Here is a 20,186-nt window from a genome sequence, read left to right on the forward strand (position 1 = left end):
TAGAGAAAAGGTAGGAAGGGGCTGTAGCTAATACAGAGCACCCAAAATGCCAGGCAGACAACTCTGCATTTTAATCAGTCCAACCAAATAACCCACAACTATAAGTGACTGTGTATTAAACCTCGAATGATCATTAATTTTGTATCCAAATATACTTTGTTTTCCTGCAAATAAAATGAAGATGGTGGAAAAAAAAATTCCAAAAAAGAATAATTTAAATAAATTTATTTGTGGGAGAAAAACATCTGAACATTAGGTACAGTCTGATATACAACGATACAACAATATGTCATAACTCATTCTGGGAGAACTTCAATGCAGTTTGCCGGAGAAATTCCACGTGGAACATCAGCTGAACATTTATCAAAATTAATAAAGCCATCTAACTGGAATATTACACAATACATAATGACCATCATACAGTCATAAAAATACAATATCAAATACTCACTATTTGGTGAGTTATAAGCTACAAAATAAACAATTTAGGGCCTTTTTTAAAAAATGAAAGAAAAATATTTCTATTACAGCTTTATTTCAAGCATTTTCAGTTAGATACAGCTTTATATTTTTTCACTCACAATAGACTGCAAAAGAATGCCTTCTTAAGTATCTGTAGAAAAAATACATTACTTGCTTAAATGTATGCACTCTGAAGTATACTTTGCCACATATGAGTTCAGATAAGAAAATGAAACTGTGCTGTGGCAAAATACATGGCTGATGATCAAGACTTGGGTAGTTTTCATAAATGGCTGAAAATTTTACATCAGGGAAAAAGTGAGGACATAAAGAGAACCTCATTCTTTTTCAATGAAACAGTCTAATTCTAGAGAATGGGCTTTCCATTGATTTCAAAGTGTGTGGTCCTGAAGTTGAATTCTCTCCTGTCCAAGGAGCTGCCTGCGGCTGTGAGGCAACACTTAACAGTGAAGCCAACAAGTTGGGAGGAACGTGTGAACTGAGCTCAGAGATGGTCACTGATAAAGTTCCTACAGGTCCTCTGGCCCACACAGGGGTGAAGGGCAGGCAGAACTATCAATACAAAGGAAAAATGCACTCACTGAACTGCACACATAGAGCTTCTAGGAGGGTTAACGGTTCTTGACATAGATTCCTGGTTGTAGTTTACAATATCTGCCTTCACCACCCTCTGTCATAAAAGAAAACAGAGTTATTATCTGGACATCAGGATATTTAGAATAGCTCCTTAAAGTATACTTTTATTTTATAAACTTTGGTGAACTCCTGAATATAGACATCATAAATGAAGCAGGAGCTGATATTAAAAGAATCAATCAGAAGAAACTAATGTAGAGTTGGTGTTTTGTTTTGTTTTCTTTTAAGAAAGCACCAGTAACTCATTTATTGAGTTTCCTGGCTGTATGACATTAACTTGAAGTTACCACAAGTCTTACAAAAAATTGGCAAAGCAACATGAAAATTTAAACCCTGGATATATTAAAGCAAAGGAATTAAAACTAGTCATTAATATATACTTTAATTCACAAGTAAGACCATTGTTTTATCATTTCAGAGTAAAAAAAATGTCATTATTTATTCATATTTCCATAAGCCATTATACTTAGCCTTATTTTTTAGAACATTTACAGAGGTTTGTAAGTTAGTGAGAAGAGGTATAAGTATTAAAGAGGACTCACATATAAAGCAGAATGTGCTGAGCAACTCGATTTTTAAAACGTTATTAATTTTTGAAACTTTCCTCCCAAATGATAATCTACTCTTGAATAGCTCCCTATTGAGCTATGAATAAACAACTCTAACAAAATATGGTGTAATGAGAAATTTTTTAAATTACTCCACATTCATGTTTTTAAAATAATTTAACGCAAAAGATACTTTTAAGTTTTTCTTGCTTTCCTCTAACTCACACTTCAAGGAATATCTTAAAAGGTTAATTTAGCACTATGCCTTCTAATATTCATCTCAAAGTAATAATTTAAATTAAAACAAGTCATTTACAGTTTTCTATCCTTTTACTAAGTCTGCACACACAATCAGACAAAGAAGATAACTCAAGGCAAATTGCTAAAATATTCTTTCAATTACCAGGCTATTCAGGGAAAAATGGTAATGAATAAATAATGAAATAACTGCCTCAATTCGCCACTTCACTGCACATGTAATAAACACAACCACAAAGACAAATACATATGAAAGAAACTGAAATGTTATTTTAACTTGTTCCCAATTTAACTCCTAAGTCTCCTGGCCAAGAATCAATTTTTTAAAGTTCTAAAACAGTATTTATACAATATTAATTCCCAATTATGTACAACAATCATCTGAGTTTTCCTATTCATAAGGAATAAAGAACAAGATAACATTTACTAGTTCCTTCCTCCCCCCAGCCCAAATTGCAATAATTTATCTATTAATACCTGCACTACTGTAATGAACAGATTCTACTCTGAGCAGAGCTGGTATGTCGATAATCTTCTTCCGGGTACTTCACTATTTCTGCCCTGACAATATGCTGTCAATTCCAAACAATATAAACAAGATGAAGAAGAAGGTGGAAAAAAAGAGACAAAATGGAAAGTATGTTCAATGACTGAAAACAGAAGGGAACACCACAGTAGAAAAAGAAAATTAACATGCAAATTTAAAAATGTTACAAAAAAAAAAAAAAGTTTGCATACAAAAGGAAAGAAAAGGAACAAGGACCCAAGAAATATTATTCTTTACAATCCTAATCAAATATGAACTTCTCAAATAAATTGTGAGTTCTATTTTTGATACTACAATTACACATGGTATATGTAAAGCACAGTATTTCAGAGGACTATGAAGAAATATGGGGCTTTTCTATTCTACAGTGCAATAAAAGTATTAATTCCATTTCCTTTTACAAACATTACTGCGGATCTACTATGTGTCAGTCACTGTATACTGGGGATGTATGGATGCATTACACAAGATCTGCTCACAAGTTGGGGGAGAGAAACACATACACAGTTAATTGTCATACAAGATAAGTGCTTTACTAGTGTACTCTGCTGTGGGAAGACAAAGGAAGGAGTAATTAATTTTCTTTGAAGGTGGGGAGAGGAATGCAGAAATCAGAAAAAGTCACAAGCCATTTACAATTTTTAAATTTAATAATATTTATTACCTGTCAAAGACTTCCTTTTGATGCTCACTCCCCCATTCTTCTCAACCCTAACCTCTACACTTTCAGATTCCATATAGAAATAAGTTCCAAACACAGTTGTCTATAATTTCTTTTTAAAAAATCATTAAAAACAAAATTTAAGTACAACAGCTGTTGCTTTCAAATATCTAAGAATTTTGCTAAAGAATCAAAACTACTTTGTTATGTTTTATTGCTATAACCTATAGGATGAAAAGACCACAAGACAAAATATGGCTGACAGGGTAACATACTCCCAGTTTTTTTAGACTTGAAATAATCCTCGCCTTTCCATATGATTTCAACCATCTTATTTCAGAAAATCCTTCATAATGGCATCCATTAATTTATTAACACATATAGAGAAACATCTTTAAAAATGGCTGCTGTTTATGATATCTTTAAACAAAGATTCAATCAACAGTTGATAGTAAATGAACAGGATGCTAAAGTATAGGAATGTATTAGCCTTGGATAGGCTCTGCTTATGTTCTCTAGCAAGCAGTATTAACGTTTGGACAAGACTCATGATTTACTAGGCACTCAGCCTGATGCTATCAACAGAAGCACCACCAGCCTCCAAATGAGGTATGAGGCAAGCATGTCAGTGAAACATAGAACACTATTATCTGACCTCCCAAACCTAATTGTTTCATGCCAAACCATGGGTTACAATAAAGAGAAGGGATTTTCATAATCAGTAAGCAACTCATTAATCTTCCCCAAATGTTGGTTTAAACCTTATCCTATAAACACAACCAGGTTACTGACCTGCAGTCAAGACATTTGGTCAAAGTACTGACTAACATAAATGACTAGGATTTTCATCATTAATTTTCATCAAATTAATGAAGAACTAACAAGGCAGCATCTTTCTCGGGGTCCTGACTGTTTGACATAAAGCTTTGTACAATGTTCCTGAAAGGGAAGTCATAACCAAGGCACACTGCAAATTCCATACTTTGCTCTCTATGAGCAAAAATGCAGAATTCCTATGCCATAAACTTCATGGTAGGTGGTTTCACTGTAGTTGGCTTGTTTACAATCCATTTATTGATGTTTTCAGAAAAAATGCTACCTACAAAATACCTACTTTTATTTTTGGAGCCCAAAAGCACATGCAATTTTTCTCTGCTATTAGTCAATGGAGTAAAAATAATTAAGTGGTCCTAAGAGAAAAGGAGTCATGTGGTTAAACACCAGGCTTAACCTTTATTTTCTTCAAGAGCATTTGCAAGTGGGTACTGGAAATGAAGTAGGTACTAGAAATGGAAGGTATCCAGAGGGTAAACAAGAAAGCACCTGGGGGTTGGGGTAAAGAGGAATAAAGAGTATAGATAAACTCTTGGCAAGACACTAAAGATATATTTGGCTAATTGTGCAATTATGCCTTAATCTAGATAGTAATTACAAATTTACCACCGCAGAATTCATAGTCTGTCATGCCCAGGATATGTATAAACACATCCTGAAAGCTAAAACACTTGCACTGTCATTCATTCAAAGGTGAGCATTATTCTAAGTATGGGAGACATTTAAATAAATAATGCATGATCTCTGTTTTTGAGATGCATAAGGGTCTACTAGGGTAAACAGGTATATAAATTATTAAAGAACATTATGATTGATATACATTCAAAGTGCTACAAGATTATCGATTACCATTTAAAGCATGGATATAGCATGTTGTAAAGCATGGTACTTTGCATATGTTAAGACCTTAAAAAGGTACTTTTCTTCTCCCATAAAGTGAGCCACTATACACTGCCAGTAATATTCATAGCTTTGGGCAAGTTATTTCATCTCTTTAATCTTCATAATCTCCTAATCTATAAAATAAAATAGGTTTATACACATGATCTCTAAAGTACCACCTAGTTTTGAAATTATGAAAAATAAATTTAAAAGGTTGAATAAGGAAAAGAAAAAATGGGATACAGTAAGGAAATCCATTTAGCAATGTTCAATATCTGAGGGTTAGAGTAATAATGCAAAGTGAGTAAATACATTCTGTAAGGAAGACAAGAGGTATTTGGAGTAAGAAAGGAATCCCAGGGCAGTCTTTGAAAACATAGTGGAGAAAATTGTAAAAAAAATAACATCTAGAAAAGGAGAATCTATGTCCCTTAAGAGTTCCTTAAGATTCAGATAAGGCTGAAAGGCAGAGGGGGTCCCCAAAGATCCAGGGCTAAAGGGGGCACTTGTGTTGTACAGTTATGTGCTAATTAAGACTTAGATAAAGACTTACACATGCCTACTACATGGTAGGTACTATGCCAGGCACTTTCACATATACTCTGAAGGAATACGGATGGATATATTTTTTAGCAAGTTTATTGAGTGTCTCAGGCTTGAAATTCTTGTTTTGAAGAAACTAATGCAGCTCAAACCAAATTGAAATTCATAGTTTATGAACTAGCAAGTAAAAATTTCAAGGCTTAAAAATATATTAAGAACTCTTAACACCAAGGATATATAGCAAAATGTCTTTGCTATGATTCAGACTGAAAGAGACAAGACAGAGGACTATGCATTTTCTTCCTAGATTACCTCATGCATTATTAAAGGACTGAATGCTGGACTGATCATAGCAGTTTAAATTTATTTTTCCCCCTAAAAGTGTGAGGATTAAATGGGATAACACAATTGCCTGACACACAATATATTAAGTTTCTTCACTGAAGACAGGGGCCATCTTAAACTCATTAAATCTTCTTTAAGCCTACCACTATACAGATTATCAATAAATTGATCAATAAATTGTTTATGATTGCTTGATAATCTGGACTCTCCAATTAACCTGAGGTAAACATCCTTTAGAAAGAGAAGCTTTTAGGAATGACTTGACTTCTGCAGCTCTCCAAGGTCTGTGTGATCTCTGCCATGGTTTAGCAGCCACCTCAAGCAAATCATTGTGATTTCTCTTTCATGTATCCCCCTAGGTCAAAATCAAGTAACTATTTTTATGTGTGCAGGAACAATTTACATGGCACAAAATAATTTTAGCACTGTGTCTGGCCATACTCAGTGCTGAAATAATGAGAATTAAAAGTAGGAATTTTCCAGAGTTCAAAATATTTTAATCAAGTCTAGAAACAGACAAACTACCATAACAATTTTCAATTATACTTGCTCTATTTCCTTTAAAACACACACACACACACACACAAAGAGGGATCATTAGAATAAGACACAAAACCAGCTCTAAAGGAATTAAATAGAAATTTAAGGATAGGAAAAGATAATTATACTTTTTTAGTTGCATAGGGGAAAGGAATGGAGGGAATTGAGGGAAAATGTCATTCATTGTTGCTTCTAACTAAACCACTTCTGAAACTTAACTTTAACTTTAAAATCTTGCTCTGATTTTTCTTTCTATCAAACGTGTAAATTGGTATGGTACTATAGTGGTATTTTTAAGTGCTTGCCTGCTGGTATTCATGTCTATTTTTTAGTCTAAGAGCACTGATACACTGTATTTTGGGGAAGGAAAAACATGCAAAGAATTACACAAACCAGTTGAAAAATATGATTCATTTAATTTGGGCCTTGGACCATTCCTTAAAGAATTCTACTTTACTTTAGATTCTTAGTATAAAGTTTACTCTTAGATTACATTTTACTGGGCTGTTTTTTAATGAAGTAATATGATTATCAACTTAGGGGGGAATACTTTACTTTAGATTCTTAGTATAAAGTTTACTCTTAGATTACATTTTACTGGGCTGTTTTTTAATGAAGTAATATGACTATCAACTTAGGGGGGAAAATCACCCTTTAATAACGTGTTCTCTTTTTTTGAAAAGAAATTTTTATTACTACATTAATAAAGTAAAAGAGCTTTAAAAACTCATCATCTTTCCTGGAGTTTACACATATTTATAAACTGAGCCCAGCATTATTCTTTAAGGTTGATATCAAAGGTCACAGAAAGAGGAATACATTTTAAACTCCAGCTAGGTATACAGAATTTTCTGGAAAATAGTGAAAGAATTCAGAAATCCCTAATAATTAATAACATTATTAAACTAATAATAAGATAATGTCAAGAACTAATATATAGTGGAGGATGTTTTAAAGATGAACAGATAACACATTTAAAAAAAACAGAAAAAAATCAACAATATTTCACCAAAGCAAACATGAAGATGCCAAATGGAGTAAAGTGACTCATTAAGACAAAAGTTTGATAATTGTGATTTTGTATGAACTATGAAAAGAATATGTATTGTACAGTAATCCTAGAAGAACCAAAAAAAGTAAATACAAAACAATATGCAGGCTTCTTAATCCACTGTTTAACCACTGATGAAAATTTTTATTAAGCTTTTTTTCCCAATAAAAGGGTCAAGACAAAGCTTCAAGCATATCATAATTCAGTAAAAAGGTAATATTCTCCATCTTCTGCAATAAACACTGATTCATGAACACAATCTATTTCTAAGTTAGATATCTATATGTACATGGACTGCATAAACGGAAAGGATTCATGGGTAGAGATTACTATCTCATTAAAACTCCATTATTTTTTAAAATAAGAAGTTCAAGATAATCACCTGTGACTGTTCTATTTCTGCTTTGTTTAATTTGATTCGAAGGATTTCAGCAGCAACTTTCTGAAAACACAGGAAGACCTACATAACAAAAATAGGTTTAAATGATTTAAAGCAGGCTTACCTAAGTTACCTTAAAATAAATTGGACTTTTTTAAATTTGCAAGTCAAAAATAAGAATTTCAAAAATATCATGTATCAGGTGATTCCAAAATTAGCATTATTCGGTAAATACAGCAATATTATTAATGTAGCATTTTAAAAAAATGATTAAACCAAAATTTGAAAATCCATGTGATTCAGTGAATTGGTCTAAGCTTATACATTTATCCCTAAAAAACATATTTTTAAAAGGCTTAACATAAGACAATAAATTACAACCACCACAATAAAAAAGAAACCCTACTGGCATAACAAATAAACATAAGTCCTGTAGAAAATGAAAATAAGTTGATCTATACTTCACCACCCTAGTTTTTCACTGCCAATTCCATCTTGGTCTTCTGATCCGGCTTTAGCCTATCTTAAGAGATCTTAGTTTCCAACCCTTTAATAACTTTTATGGCTCTCATCGATTTCCACATATTGTCCATATCTCTTGATCAAAACAATTTACTACTCTTTTACTGCATTTTATCAGAGTAAAGGAGCAGTATATTCCATTATAGTTAAACTAAAATCTACAAATACTTTTCTATAAACAGTCTTTCATAAATATACCTATTTATGAATAGGTAGCTTATGCTGGGTCCACAATGATTCTTAGCACTCCAAAAAAGATATTTCCTATAGTATCTAACCTGTCTTTGCTTTCTAAGTGTCCTACCATATTCTTATACCTGTTCATCTCATGATATCTTACTCTTTTTACAACTTTATTAATTTAATTTTATTTCTAATCCTACTCTTCAAAGAGATGCATATCCCTGAAAGGCTTATATCATGTTTTCCCTAAAAAGCGTAAAAATTTTCTAATTCACTGATGGTCAATGCTAAGGAACAATACTCAAGGAAAGCTAGTGCCATGTAGTGGAGAGAAAGAGGGGAATATAAGTGAAGATAAGGAAAGAGACTAAGGGGGTACAAATCATGTAGGATCTTGTAGGTTATTGGAAGGACTTTTGATTTTTAGTCTGAGTGAAATGGAGGCCATAGGATCAATCTGGTTATTGTGTTGCGCATTCACTATAGAAGACCAAGCATACAAAAAGAGAAACCGGCAGGAAACTATTGTAAGAGAAGATCAAAGTTCAAATCAAAGTGGTAGCAGTGGAGACAGTAAGAAATAGTCACCGATTCTGAATATCTTCTCAAAGTAGAGCCAATCAGACTTGGTGATAGATCAGATGTGGGATATGAGATAAAGAGAAAAGGAAATAGACCTGCCATTTACTGAGGTGGGGAAGACTGGAAGATTGTAGGAGGGAGTATTAGGAGCTCAGCTATGGAAGTGTTAAGTTGGATCTACTAGTCACGTAGGTGGAAGTACTGAGTGAGACATTGTATACACAAGTCTGGAATACAGGGGAGAGGTCTGGGCAAAGCCATAAGACAGACAAGGTCATGAAGGGAATAAGCTTAGAAAAAGATATCCAAGGACTAAGCCCTAGAGCACACCAACATTTAGAGGTTGGGAAATGAGAAGAAATCAGAAAGGGGACTGAGAGGGAGTACATAGTGAGGCAGGAGAAAAACCAGGAGGTGTAGTATACTGAAAGATAAGAAAAGAAAGTATTTCAGAGAAGAGACTAATCAACTATTTTATATGCTGCTGCTACAGGGGCCAAGAACTCACCACTGAATTTAGCAAAAGGGCGGTTACTGGTAACCAGGAGAACAATTATGGTCAAACAGTGGGGGCAAAAGTCTGCCTGGGACTGCTTAAGACAACCTGGGAGGGAGGAACTGGAGACAATGATTAGAGACAACTCTTTCAAAGCATTCTGCTGGAAAGTGGAGTAGAGAAATAGAAATAAGGCAACAGACAGACAAAGATGCAAGATCAAGAGCATTTTCTTGTTTTTAAGATAGGTGAAGTCATAACATTTGTATGCTGATAGAATAACTAGTAAAAACCCAGAGTAATCGAGAAAAAAATTGATACACAAGGAAAAGACAGAAGAATTGCTAAAGCAATGTCCCTGAGTAGGCAAGCAGAAATTGGACTGGCATACAACGAAGATTCTCACCTTAGCTACGAGCATAGATAGTACACCCCATAGTAATAGGAAAGAAGATAGAATTTGGAACAGATGCAAGTAAGGGGACAAATGTAGTACCAGTTTTCTTCTGTTTGTTTCAAATTTCTTATAAAATAGGAAACAAGGTTGTGCTGGTTTGTATATATTATGTCCCCCCCAAAAAGCCATATTCTTTAATGCAATCTTGTGGGGACATACTGATTAATCTTTTCGATGAGGGTATGACCTCTAGATTGGATGTTTCCATGGAGATTTGACCCTGCCCATTCAGAGTAGGTCTTGATTAGTTTACTAGAGTCCTTTAAAGGGAGCTTGTACAGACAGCAGAGAGATGAAAACACCCTAGGATGTGCTAAGCAAGGCCCAGATACTGATGCTTTGAGATGCTAGCCCAGAGTTTGCTTCAGAGAAGTTAAGAGAGGACAAAACTCCCCAAAAGCAGCTGAGAGAAACTTCTGGAGAGATGCTTGGAGTTGCAGACAGAAGGACACCTGGAGATACTAAGCTAAGGATGCACAGGAGCTGAGAGAGGGGCTGAAACACAACCCAGAACAAGCAGATGCCAGCCACATCTCTTCCCAGCTGACAGAGGTGTTCCATACATCATCAGCCGTTCTTCAGTAAGGTATCATCTTGTTGATGCCTTAGTGTGGACACTTTTATGGCCTTAGGACTGTAAATTTGTAACTGAATAAACCCCCTTTATAAAAGCCAATCCATTTCTGGTATTTTGCATAACAGCTGCACTAGCAAACCCAAACAAAGGTCATCAGCGGAGAGTTAGAATGAGGAGGCTGTTTTGAAGATTTGAAGAGAGAAAAGAAGCTATGAAATAGTCATCTAGGTGATGGGGAGAGAGAATGGACTAGGAGCGTACAGTATAATTAGTGAGAAGTATTAAGAGCCCACTTGAGGTCTGTGATTGTGAATTTAAAGTGCAATCTTTAGCACTTTAAAGACTGTTTTTTCTCTGAGTGCAGTGAAAGAAAGTTAGAGGCCTGTTTAAACCAGTTAAGGTTTTGACAAAGTGAAAGAGGAGGAAAGAGTTGAAGGTATATGAATGAGAAATATCATGGTTGGCCATGAGTTTTAAGTTTAGAAACAGAGGAAAATGATTATATGAAAGGGGGTTAGGGACATAGAAAAGGTGTTAGGATCAATGTCTTGTAGGTCCTGCTGGGGTTGAACAATGATTGTATACTCTTCAAGAGGGCTAGAAGGGCTGCAGTTATTTGCAATGACAAGATCTGTGGTGTGCAAGGGAACAAGTGGCTGATGTGGGGTGGAGGACAAACAGTATATTGAAATCACTAAGCATTTGACAGAAGTATTAGAGAAAGAACAGGAGCTCACCTTCTCTGGAAATAAAAGAAAGTAACCTGCGGCTGGAGATGATTACAACTTTAAAGTGATTCTACAAAAACAAACTGTTTTAAAGTAGCATTTAAAAAGAATACAACAAGAGTTTTTCTAGTGGTTCAACACAATCATACAAAAAAGGCTAAGTGGTTAAATACAGGCTAAAATAATTCTAAACTGGCAAAAGACCCCTAGGAACACAGGTGAGGGTAGAAGCCCAATCCATGGATGAGCTTGTCAAAAAGTATTGATATTATGTTTGTTTCGAAATGGTAATGTGAGTGTGCATGAATGTTCACATTATTCTGGTGAAAGGCTTCACAAAGGCTCAATTTGTAAATAAATCTGACCCTATAAAGATTTAGAACTCTTTATATTATTTAATATTTATCTTAAGAATAAAAACTATGAAAGGAAGGGAAAATATCAAAAAGATTAAAGTACCAAAAAATTTCAAACTTCCTTTGGTTGAAAATGTCAAGAAAATTAACAAATAAAACTAGGCAATGGAGAATATTTGAAAAAAATCATGACAAATGACTTATATCCCTAAAATATAAAATGGTCATACAAAAAATAGAAAATTATAAACAATCATAAACAGAAAATGAATAGCTAATGACATTTTTAAAATTTCAACCTCAATAGTAATCACAGAAATTCAAATATAAATAGTGACATACATTTTGGGGCTTTTGCCTATTAATTTGGTGAAGATTTAAAAATAAATTTTAAAATCCTGAATGTTTAAAAGGGTGCAATGATAATAGCACTCATATAATGCTTGTGGTAGGATAAATTAACTTAAGTCTTTCTAGTGGTAGTTTGACAATATGTTTCAATGAATTTTCCAGGAATCTACCCAAAGGAAATAAACAAAAACCAAAAGCTTATGTATGAAGTTGTACATTGAAACATTATGTCTAAAAATTGGAAACAACCTATATGTCCAACAATAGGGACTTGACTGAATAAATCTTTAAACCTTTATTTAATGGATTATTAAATCTACATAATATTAAATGACATGGGAGAATGAGGTACAGATAAAATATATTTAATAAAAATGTAAAACAAAATTATCTCTATATTATAATCTTAATTTTTTAAAAGAAGTATCTATTACAGTGTAGACAATGAGTCCTGCAGAGTTACTACTTGGATTCACAAATCCAGTCTCCACCATTTATTAGCTGTGCTGTGTAGCCTGGACCCTGTTATAAAACCTCCTCCTCTATAGAGTGGAGATGACCATCATAGTACAGCGCCTATCACAAAGTAAGCACTCAATAAATGCTATCTACTAGCAGCAGCAGCAGTAACACAAGCACTGGCATTTGTGAGTAACAGCAAAAAAAGACTAGGAGGAATCACATGAGGTTATAAATGGCCATATCTGGATGTTGGGATTATGGGTGATTTATATTTTCTTCTTCCTAACTCTCTGCATTCTTAAATTCCCTAAAATAACCAAAAGATTATGTTAAATACTATAACCAGAATAAACATATCTAAGATTTTTTTATGTCTCCAATAGGAATTAATTTGCTCATAAAGTTAAGTAATGAAAGTGTACTTCCTATGAATGCTAGTAAATAAAAATAAAACATCACTTATAATGTGCTGTATTCATTATTTTACTTACAGAGTCTCCTGTCTTGGCTGAGACAAAGTGGCTACTTAAACCATTTTCCTGGCAAAACCTTAAGTGTTTTTCCGGTTTTACTGTTCGCATATGCTCCAAATCAACTAGAAAGGTATTAAACAGAGTACAATATTCAATATTAGAGTCAATCAATACATTTTTAAATCTTTTAATACATTTAAATTTGATTTCTGTGTTTTCCAACACAGCTTACACACTAGCTGAATCACCTTGGGCAACTTATTGAACCTTTTTGTGCCTCAGCTTCCACATCTAATAATTGGTAAGAACAAATATACCTACCTTAAATGAAATGTCCTTGAAAATTAATCAGTGTGTAGTGCTCAGAACAATGACTGGTTCAAGGTAAGTTCTCAAAAATGTAAGCTATTAATAATAATAATAATAGCTATTTATTTAGCTTTAGGTAGATTAATGGTGCTTAAAAAAATCTATTTAATATAGTGTGCTTAAACATAGTGACCAGTTGAAGGTAAGGTATATTTATCCAAGCATATTTAGTTTGAAACAGTTTCATTACTTTAATAATTAGAATAGTTCTGTAATCTATAATCTATAAACTTCAATGTTAATATAAATGCATAATTAAATTTCTGGTAAAAGATATGAATATTGCATTGCATATTTACATTAATTCATTTACAGCATGGCTTAATTTCACAAAGATACAGTTCAGTTGCTTTCCAAATCTAAAGTATGCATTTTGAGAGCAATGAACAAGAGTAAATTTTCTTGAAAGGTTGTAGGTGCTTTGAAGTGAAGCACAGTACTCCCAAATCCAATTCCAGTTTTATCCAGCACAGTCTATTTTTTCAAATGTGATCCTTTATTAAACAGTTTCTCTTTTTACAACACTACAGACCCTATAAGAGTGTTGACTCAATGCTGTCAAATTATAAGGCAAATATATTCACAGTATTTAAGGACAACTAGGCTCTTTGAGTCAATACAGGAAAAAAAAACTTAAACTGATTTCCTGAGGAAGGGACCCAACTGACTTGTAAAAACTTGTAGATTTGCAAATCTAGTAAGCCTACATAATAGCAGCAATTGATTATCAACTAAAAAATGCTCTTATACTACATAAAAGGCTTTATTTAAAAGTATATTGAAGGTCTTTAGCTCAAAAAATCTTTCTCTAAGAGATTTTTGATCAAGTAGAATATTCCTAAACCTCATTTATACTGCTTACCTTGGATAATAAGGAGCTCTTTTTTTTTTTTTTCTGGCCACAAGTTGCTGTTCCTTAAACATCACTGAGACCTTATTTACAAGAACAGACCAAAAAACATCCAGATACCACAGGCATCAATTTGTGGAAGACTAAAATACTAAGCTATTGGCACTGACATTCATACGTTTAATTTATCATAATATTGAGGGTAAAATACTTTCCTAATTTAACAAGAGTAAGAACAAATCATGTCACTAAGAAAAATCCCCAGTGAAATCATTCTCCAATTAAATAAACATTTAAGTTAACATTTATGTGTGTGCATTTGTCTTTTCTAATGGAACAGTCTATCATTGTTCTGTTTTCTCTGTCTCACTTTTTCCTTCCTCTCCCTCCCCAATTCCCCAACTGCCATATGTCTACCCATAACTCTGAGGGACTTAATATCCAAGCAAAAGGTTTTTTTCCTAATAAAGCTAACAATGAAGAGACTAGTATAATCACTGACCAAGAGAAAATCGATTATTGAACAAACATAGAGCACCTATTCTGTACCAGCAGGGAAAACACAAAGATGAAAAAGATACAGTCCAGGCCCTCAAAAAGTCATCACCAGAATTGTGAACATAAAAAGACCATTGAGAATCATAAAAATTATTTTTAAATAGCTGAGATTCTGACCAATGAGACAACAGCTACAGAAGAAAAAGCATTTCACTACAAAGTTTCCATCTGCTCTGTTAGTATTCAACTCATCAACTTAGATGTCAACAACATCTAAGATGGTTCAGTTACTAGAGTATCTCATTTTAAATAATCCAGAAACAAAAATTCTGAAGGTAAAAGTATAGTGAGACACTGGTAAAATCATTCTGTTCTTCTGTTTTAATTTAAGAGAACCCTTAAAGTTTATATCCAGCTCTCATCTATCATACATGTGGTAATACCCTTACTGTTATAATGATTTAATTTTCTTTATGTCCTTCAGTTAACCACATTTTTCTAGGTCTTAAATTTTGGTTTTCAAAATGGAATTAAAGTTTTCTGGTAAGTGACATCCTTAACATGATGACATCTCCTGGAAAAGTCTCCCCTCAGAATCAACAAAAGAGGACAAATCCCACTTGCTTGAAACTCTGAAAGACAATGGACTAGAGAAGGACTCCACATACATTGAATCCAAGAAAAAGAAAAAGAATCTCCAAGATCAGGAAGGAGATTTCCATCCTGGACCAGCCAGTCCAAACCTCTTCTGTCACTTGGCCCATATAGACTGAAAGTCGCACATAGGCAGCACTGCCAGGGCCCCTCCTGCAGCAGATGCAGACTACAGAGCCACTCATGGCAGTGAGTCAGAACACCATGCAGATACAGGCACAGGGATCCCAGTAGGCAGAGAGCCAGGGTGGAACACTAGTGGCCAAGGAGTGCCGTGTACAAAAGGGACCCCAGGGGAAAAAAGAGAGAGAAACTGCAGAACCATTAGTGAGAGGTGCACACACTCAATACGGTTTCTGTTTGCTAGACCACACAAATGCAAAACAGATCTTTCCGGATTGATCCACCTTTCTGGATTGACCCCCAACTAGGTCCTTGGGCAGGATACCCTAAATGGGGAGGAAACTGGAGGCAAAATGTATCACAGAAAAATAAAAGAGGGTGGGGAGAGCTGAAGTGCAGTAAGACAAGATGGGTTCCAAAACTGAAAACTATAAGGAAAAGGGGCACTGAGAGAGGGAGAAAATTTAGACAAATCATAGGAGCTTGGGAAAAATAATGCACAAAAGCAAACAGAACAGATCAAGGTTCCTGGAAAAGGAAGACAGGAAAGGATACTTTCTTCTAGGAGTGAAACAATTGCACAGAAAGTATTTTTACATGACCTTTCTGTAAACCGACTTTTCTAATTTAAAAAAAAAATAATTTTATAGACATTATACTAAAAAGAAATGAGACACAAAGTACTACATATTGTATGATTACATTTCTATAAAATATAAATATAAGTAAATCTATAGAGACAGAAATTTAGACGTTATGCAGGGCTGGGGAAGGATTGAGGGATTGAGAGGTGACTGCTGAAGAGTATGGGGTTTTTCTTTTTGGAGTAATGAAAATGTTCTAAAATTGATTGTAGTGAAGAGTGCATAACTCTGTGAATATACTAAAAGCCAATGACTACCGTTTGGATGGATTATACAATAAAGGAATATATCTCAATAAAACTCTTTTTATAAATGAAAAAAAAAAAAGTGCAATCTTAAAAATTATAACACATATCCAGGGCAAGAAGCAGATGAAGAAGAGCTGAGAAAATCTGAACAGTTAAACACAGGCTACTCTAAAGGTCTAGAATAAGTTGGACCAAGCATCAAAGATGAGCCATAACACAAAGCCAATCAACAATAAAACCCTAGACAAGAGGAGAAACTGACATCCAAAGTTAACACATCAAAATAATAAGATGACCAGGCACCAGCAAAAAAAAATTACAAGCCATACTGAGAAACAGGAAGATATGGCTCACTCAAGAAAACAAACTTCAGAGGAGATATAGAATTTGGAATAGCATAAAACATAATAGAAGTTATGGAAAAGAAAGGTACAATAATGAAGATTGACAATACACCAGAGGTATACAACAGCAGAACCAAACAGGCAGAAGAAAAAAATCAGCAAACTAGAAGACAGGATAATCAAAATCATACAGTCAGAAGAACAGATAGTAGAAAAAATTGAGCAGTGCCTCAGAGATTTGAGTGACAGCATGAGCCATAAAAATATATGAAACAAAAAAAAAATATATATATATATATATGAAACATGGGTGTCCCAGAAAGAGAAGAAGAGGGGAAAAGAGCAAAATAATATTTGAGGAAATAATGGCCAAAAAGTCCCCAACTCTTATGACAGACATAAATATTCATATGTCCAAGAAGCACAATGTAGTCCAAACAGAATAAACCCTAATAAATCTACAAAACACATACTAATCACAATGTCAAATGCCAAAGATAAAGTGAAAATTCTGAAAGCAACAAGAGAAAATCAATTCATCATATATAAGGAATCTTCAATAAGATTAAGTGTCAACTTCTCATTAGAAACCCTGGAGGTGAGGGTGTGGTATGATATACTTAAGACAGTGGTATGATGTATATAAGGTGCCAAAAGACAAAATCTTCCAACCAAAAGTTCTTTATCTGGCAAAACTGACCTTCTAAGTAAGGTAGAGTTTAAAATATTCACAGATAAACAGAAACGGAGAGAGTCATCAACAAAAGACCTGCCAAACAAGAATTACTAAAGGGAATTCTGCAAGTTGAAAGGAAAAGATAGGAAAGAGTGACGTGAAGGAGTGTAAATAAATAGCAAAGGTAACTATGAATGTAAATGCAATCCCAAAAGTACTGTATCCTCAATATACAACTCTACTCTTTAATTCTCATATGATTCAGAATACAATTATAAAAGAAAAGGCATATTTCCTGATAGCGGACATGCAAAATATAAGCAGGTTATATAAGGCAAAAACAACACAAAGAGGAGAAACAGAGGGCTACAGAAGCAAAGAACATGAGCACTGTTGAAGCTAAGTTGATATCTTTTCAAGTTAGTAGGTTAGCGATGGAGGTTGTGTAATATAAACCCCATGGTAACCACAAAGAAAGTGTTCCAAAAAAAAAATACAGAAACAGAAATGAGAAATGGATAAGATACATCACAAAAGATCAAATATACTGGAAAGAGAGACTAAAAGAAGATATGGCATATAAAAAACAAGGGACAAAATAGTGGAAGTAAGTACTGCTTTTATAATAATAGCACTAAATGCTAATGGATTAAACTCCCCAACCAAAGGATAGAAAAAGATGTTCCATGTAAATAGTAGTCAAAAAAGAGCTGTGGTAGCTATACTAATATTGGACAAAATAGACTTTAAGTCAAAAGCTGTAACAACAGACAAAGAAGGATGCTAGATATTAATAAAAGCGGCAATACACCAAGAAGTAACAATCATAAATATTTATGCACCTAACCATGGAGCCCCAATATGCATTAGGCAAACACTAGCAAAACTGAAGAGAGAAACAGACATCTCTATAATAATAGTTGGAGATTTCAATACACCCCTTCATCAACAGATAGAACATCTAGACAAAAGATCAATAAGGAAACAGAGAATTTGAATAATGTGGTAAACGAACTAGATCTAACAGACATATACATAACATAGCACCCCAAAACAGCAGGTATAAATTCTTCTCAAATGCACTTGGATCATTTGCCAGGATAGACCATATGTTGGGTCACAATACAATTCTCAATAAATTTTAAAAGACTGAAATTATACAAAGTATCTTCTCTGACCATAATGGAATGAAGCTGGAAATCAATAACAGGCAGAGAACTAGAAAATCCACAAATATATGGAAGTTTAATAACACACTCAATCAGTGGGTCAATGAAGAAATTACAAGTAAAATCAGTAAATATCATGAGAAAAATGAATATGACAACATAATCTAAGAAAATTTATGGGATGCAGTGAAGGCAATGCTGAGAGGGAAATTTATAGCCCTAAATGCTTACACTGAAAAAGAAGAAAGCTAAAATCAAACACTTAACTTCATGCCTGTAAGAACTAGTAAAACACCAGCAAACTAACCCAAAGCAAGTGGAAGGAAAGAAATAATAAAAGATTAGAGCAGCTATAAATGACACAGAGAATTAAAAAAAACAATAGAGAGCATTAACAAAACCAAAAGCTGATCCTTTGAAAAGATCAATAAAATTGGCAAACCCTTAGCTAGGCTAACAAAGAAAAAAGAGAAAAGACACAAATTTAAAAACTCAGAAATGAGAGGGGGGACAGTACTACTGACCCTACAGATCATAAAAAGATACTATAAACAACTGTACGCCAACAAATTAGAGAACCTAGATGAAATGGACAAATTCGTAGAAATACACAAATACCCTACAGTAATTCTAGAAGAAATAGAAGTAAATTACAAGTGAAGAGATTGAGTGAGTCATCAAAGACCTCTCAACAAAGAAAAGTCCAGGACCAGATGACTTTACAAAGTCAGATAAAGATACTAAAAGAAAAGAAAACTACAGGCCAATTTCTTTTATGAGTATAGTTGCAAAAATCCTCAAGAAAATATTTGCAAATTGAATCCAACAGCACATTAAAAGAATTATACTCCATGACCAAGTAGGCTTTGTCCCAGTTATACAGGGGTGGTTGAAGATAGAAAATCAATTCATTTAATATACCACACACTAACAAAATGAAGGGGAAAAAACCATATGATCATCTCAATTGATGCAGAAAAGACATAGAACAAAATCCAGCATCATTTCTTGGTAAAAACACATAGAAAATTATGAATAGAAGGAAATTTCCTTAATATGATAAATGGCATATATGAAAAATCCACAGCTGACATCATACACAATGGTGACAGGCTGAAAGCTTTCAATCTGAGATCTGGAAAAAGACAAGGATGCCTGCTGTCACCAATGTTATTCAATATTGTACTGGAAACTCTAGACAGAGCAGTCAGGCAATAAAAAGATAGAAAAGGTATCCAAATTGGAAAAAAAAGAAGTTTCACTAAAAAAAAAATTCACTACTTGTAGTTGATGTGATTCTATATACAGAAAATCGTGAAACATCTACCACAAAGCTACTAGAGCTAATAAACAAATTCAAGCAAAGTGGTGAGGTAGATGACAAACACCCAGAAATCATTAGTGCTTCTACAACTATAATGAGCAATCTGAGGAGGACATCAAGGAAAAAAAAATTCCACTTACAATAGCAACTAAAATAATTGAATATCTAGGATTAAATTTAACAAATGATACAAAAGACTTACACACAGAAAACTACAAAACATTGCTAAAACAAATTAAAGAAGACCTAAATAAATGGAAGGACATTCTGTGTTCATGGATTGAAAGACTAAATATAGTTAAGATGTCAATTCTACCCAAACTGATTTACAAATTCAATGCAATACCAATCAAAATTCCAACAGCCTATTTGCAGAAATCAAAAAGCCATCTG

General features: G+C 33.8%; 1 protein-coding gene across 3 annotated transcripts in view; it reads right to left on the reverse strand.

Moving 5' to 3' along the window:
• Nucleotides 1-207: 207 nt before the first annotated feature.
• Nucleotides 208-20,186, reverse strand: part of RAB28 (RAB28, member RAS oncogene family) — a 126,548-nt gene continuing 106,569 nt past the window's right edge. The window contains exons 5-8 of one of the 3 annotated variants that reach the window (XM_037829406.1): nucleotides 12,913-13,016; nucleotides 7,711-7,788; nucleotides 2,403-2,497; nucleotides 895-1,153 (exon numbers count right to left, since the gene is read on the reverse strand). In XM_037829406.1, coding sequence (XP_037685334.1) covers nucleotides 2,408-2,497; nucleotides 7,711-7,788; nucleotides 12,913-13,016 — 272 coding nt within the window. In that variant the 3' untranslated portion in view covers nucleotides 895-1,153; nucleotides 2,403-2,407. Of the gene's footprint in view, nucleotides 1,154-2,402; nucleotides 2,498-7,710; nucleotides 7,789-12,912; nucleotides 13,017-20,186 lie in introns of all 3 variants that reach the window. The other 2 variants (XM_037829404.1, XM_037829405.1) reach the window with 2 other exon arrangements.

The sequence above is a fragment of the Choloepus didactylus genome, chromosome 3 (genome assembly GCF_015220235.1).
Source record: "Choloepus didactylus isolate mChoDid1 chromosome 3, mChoDid1.pri, whole genome shotgun sequence".
Taxonomy (NCBI): domain Eukaryota; kingdom Metazoa; phylum Chordata; class Mammalia; order Pilosa; family Megalonychidae; genus Choloepus; species Choloepus didactylus.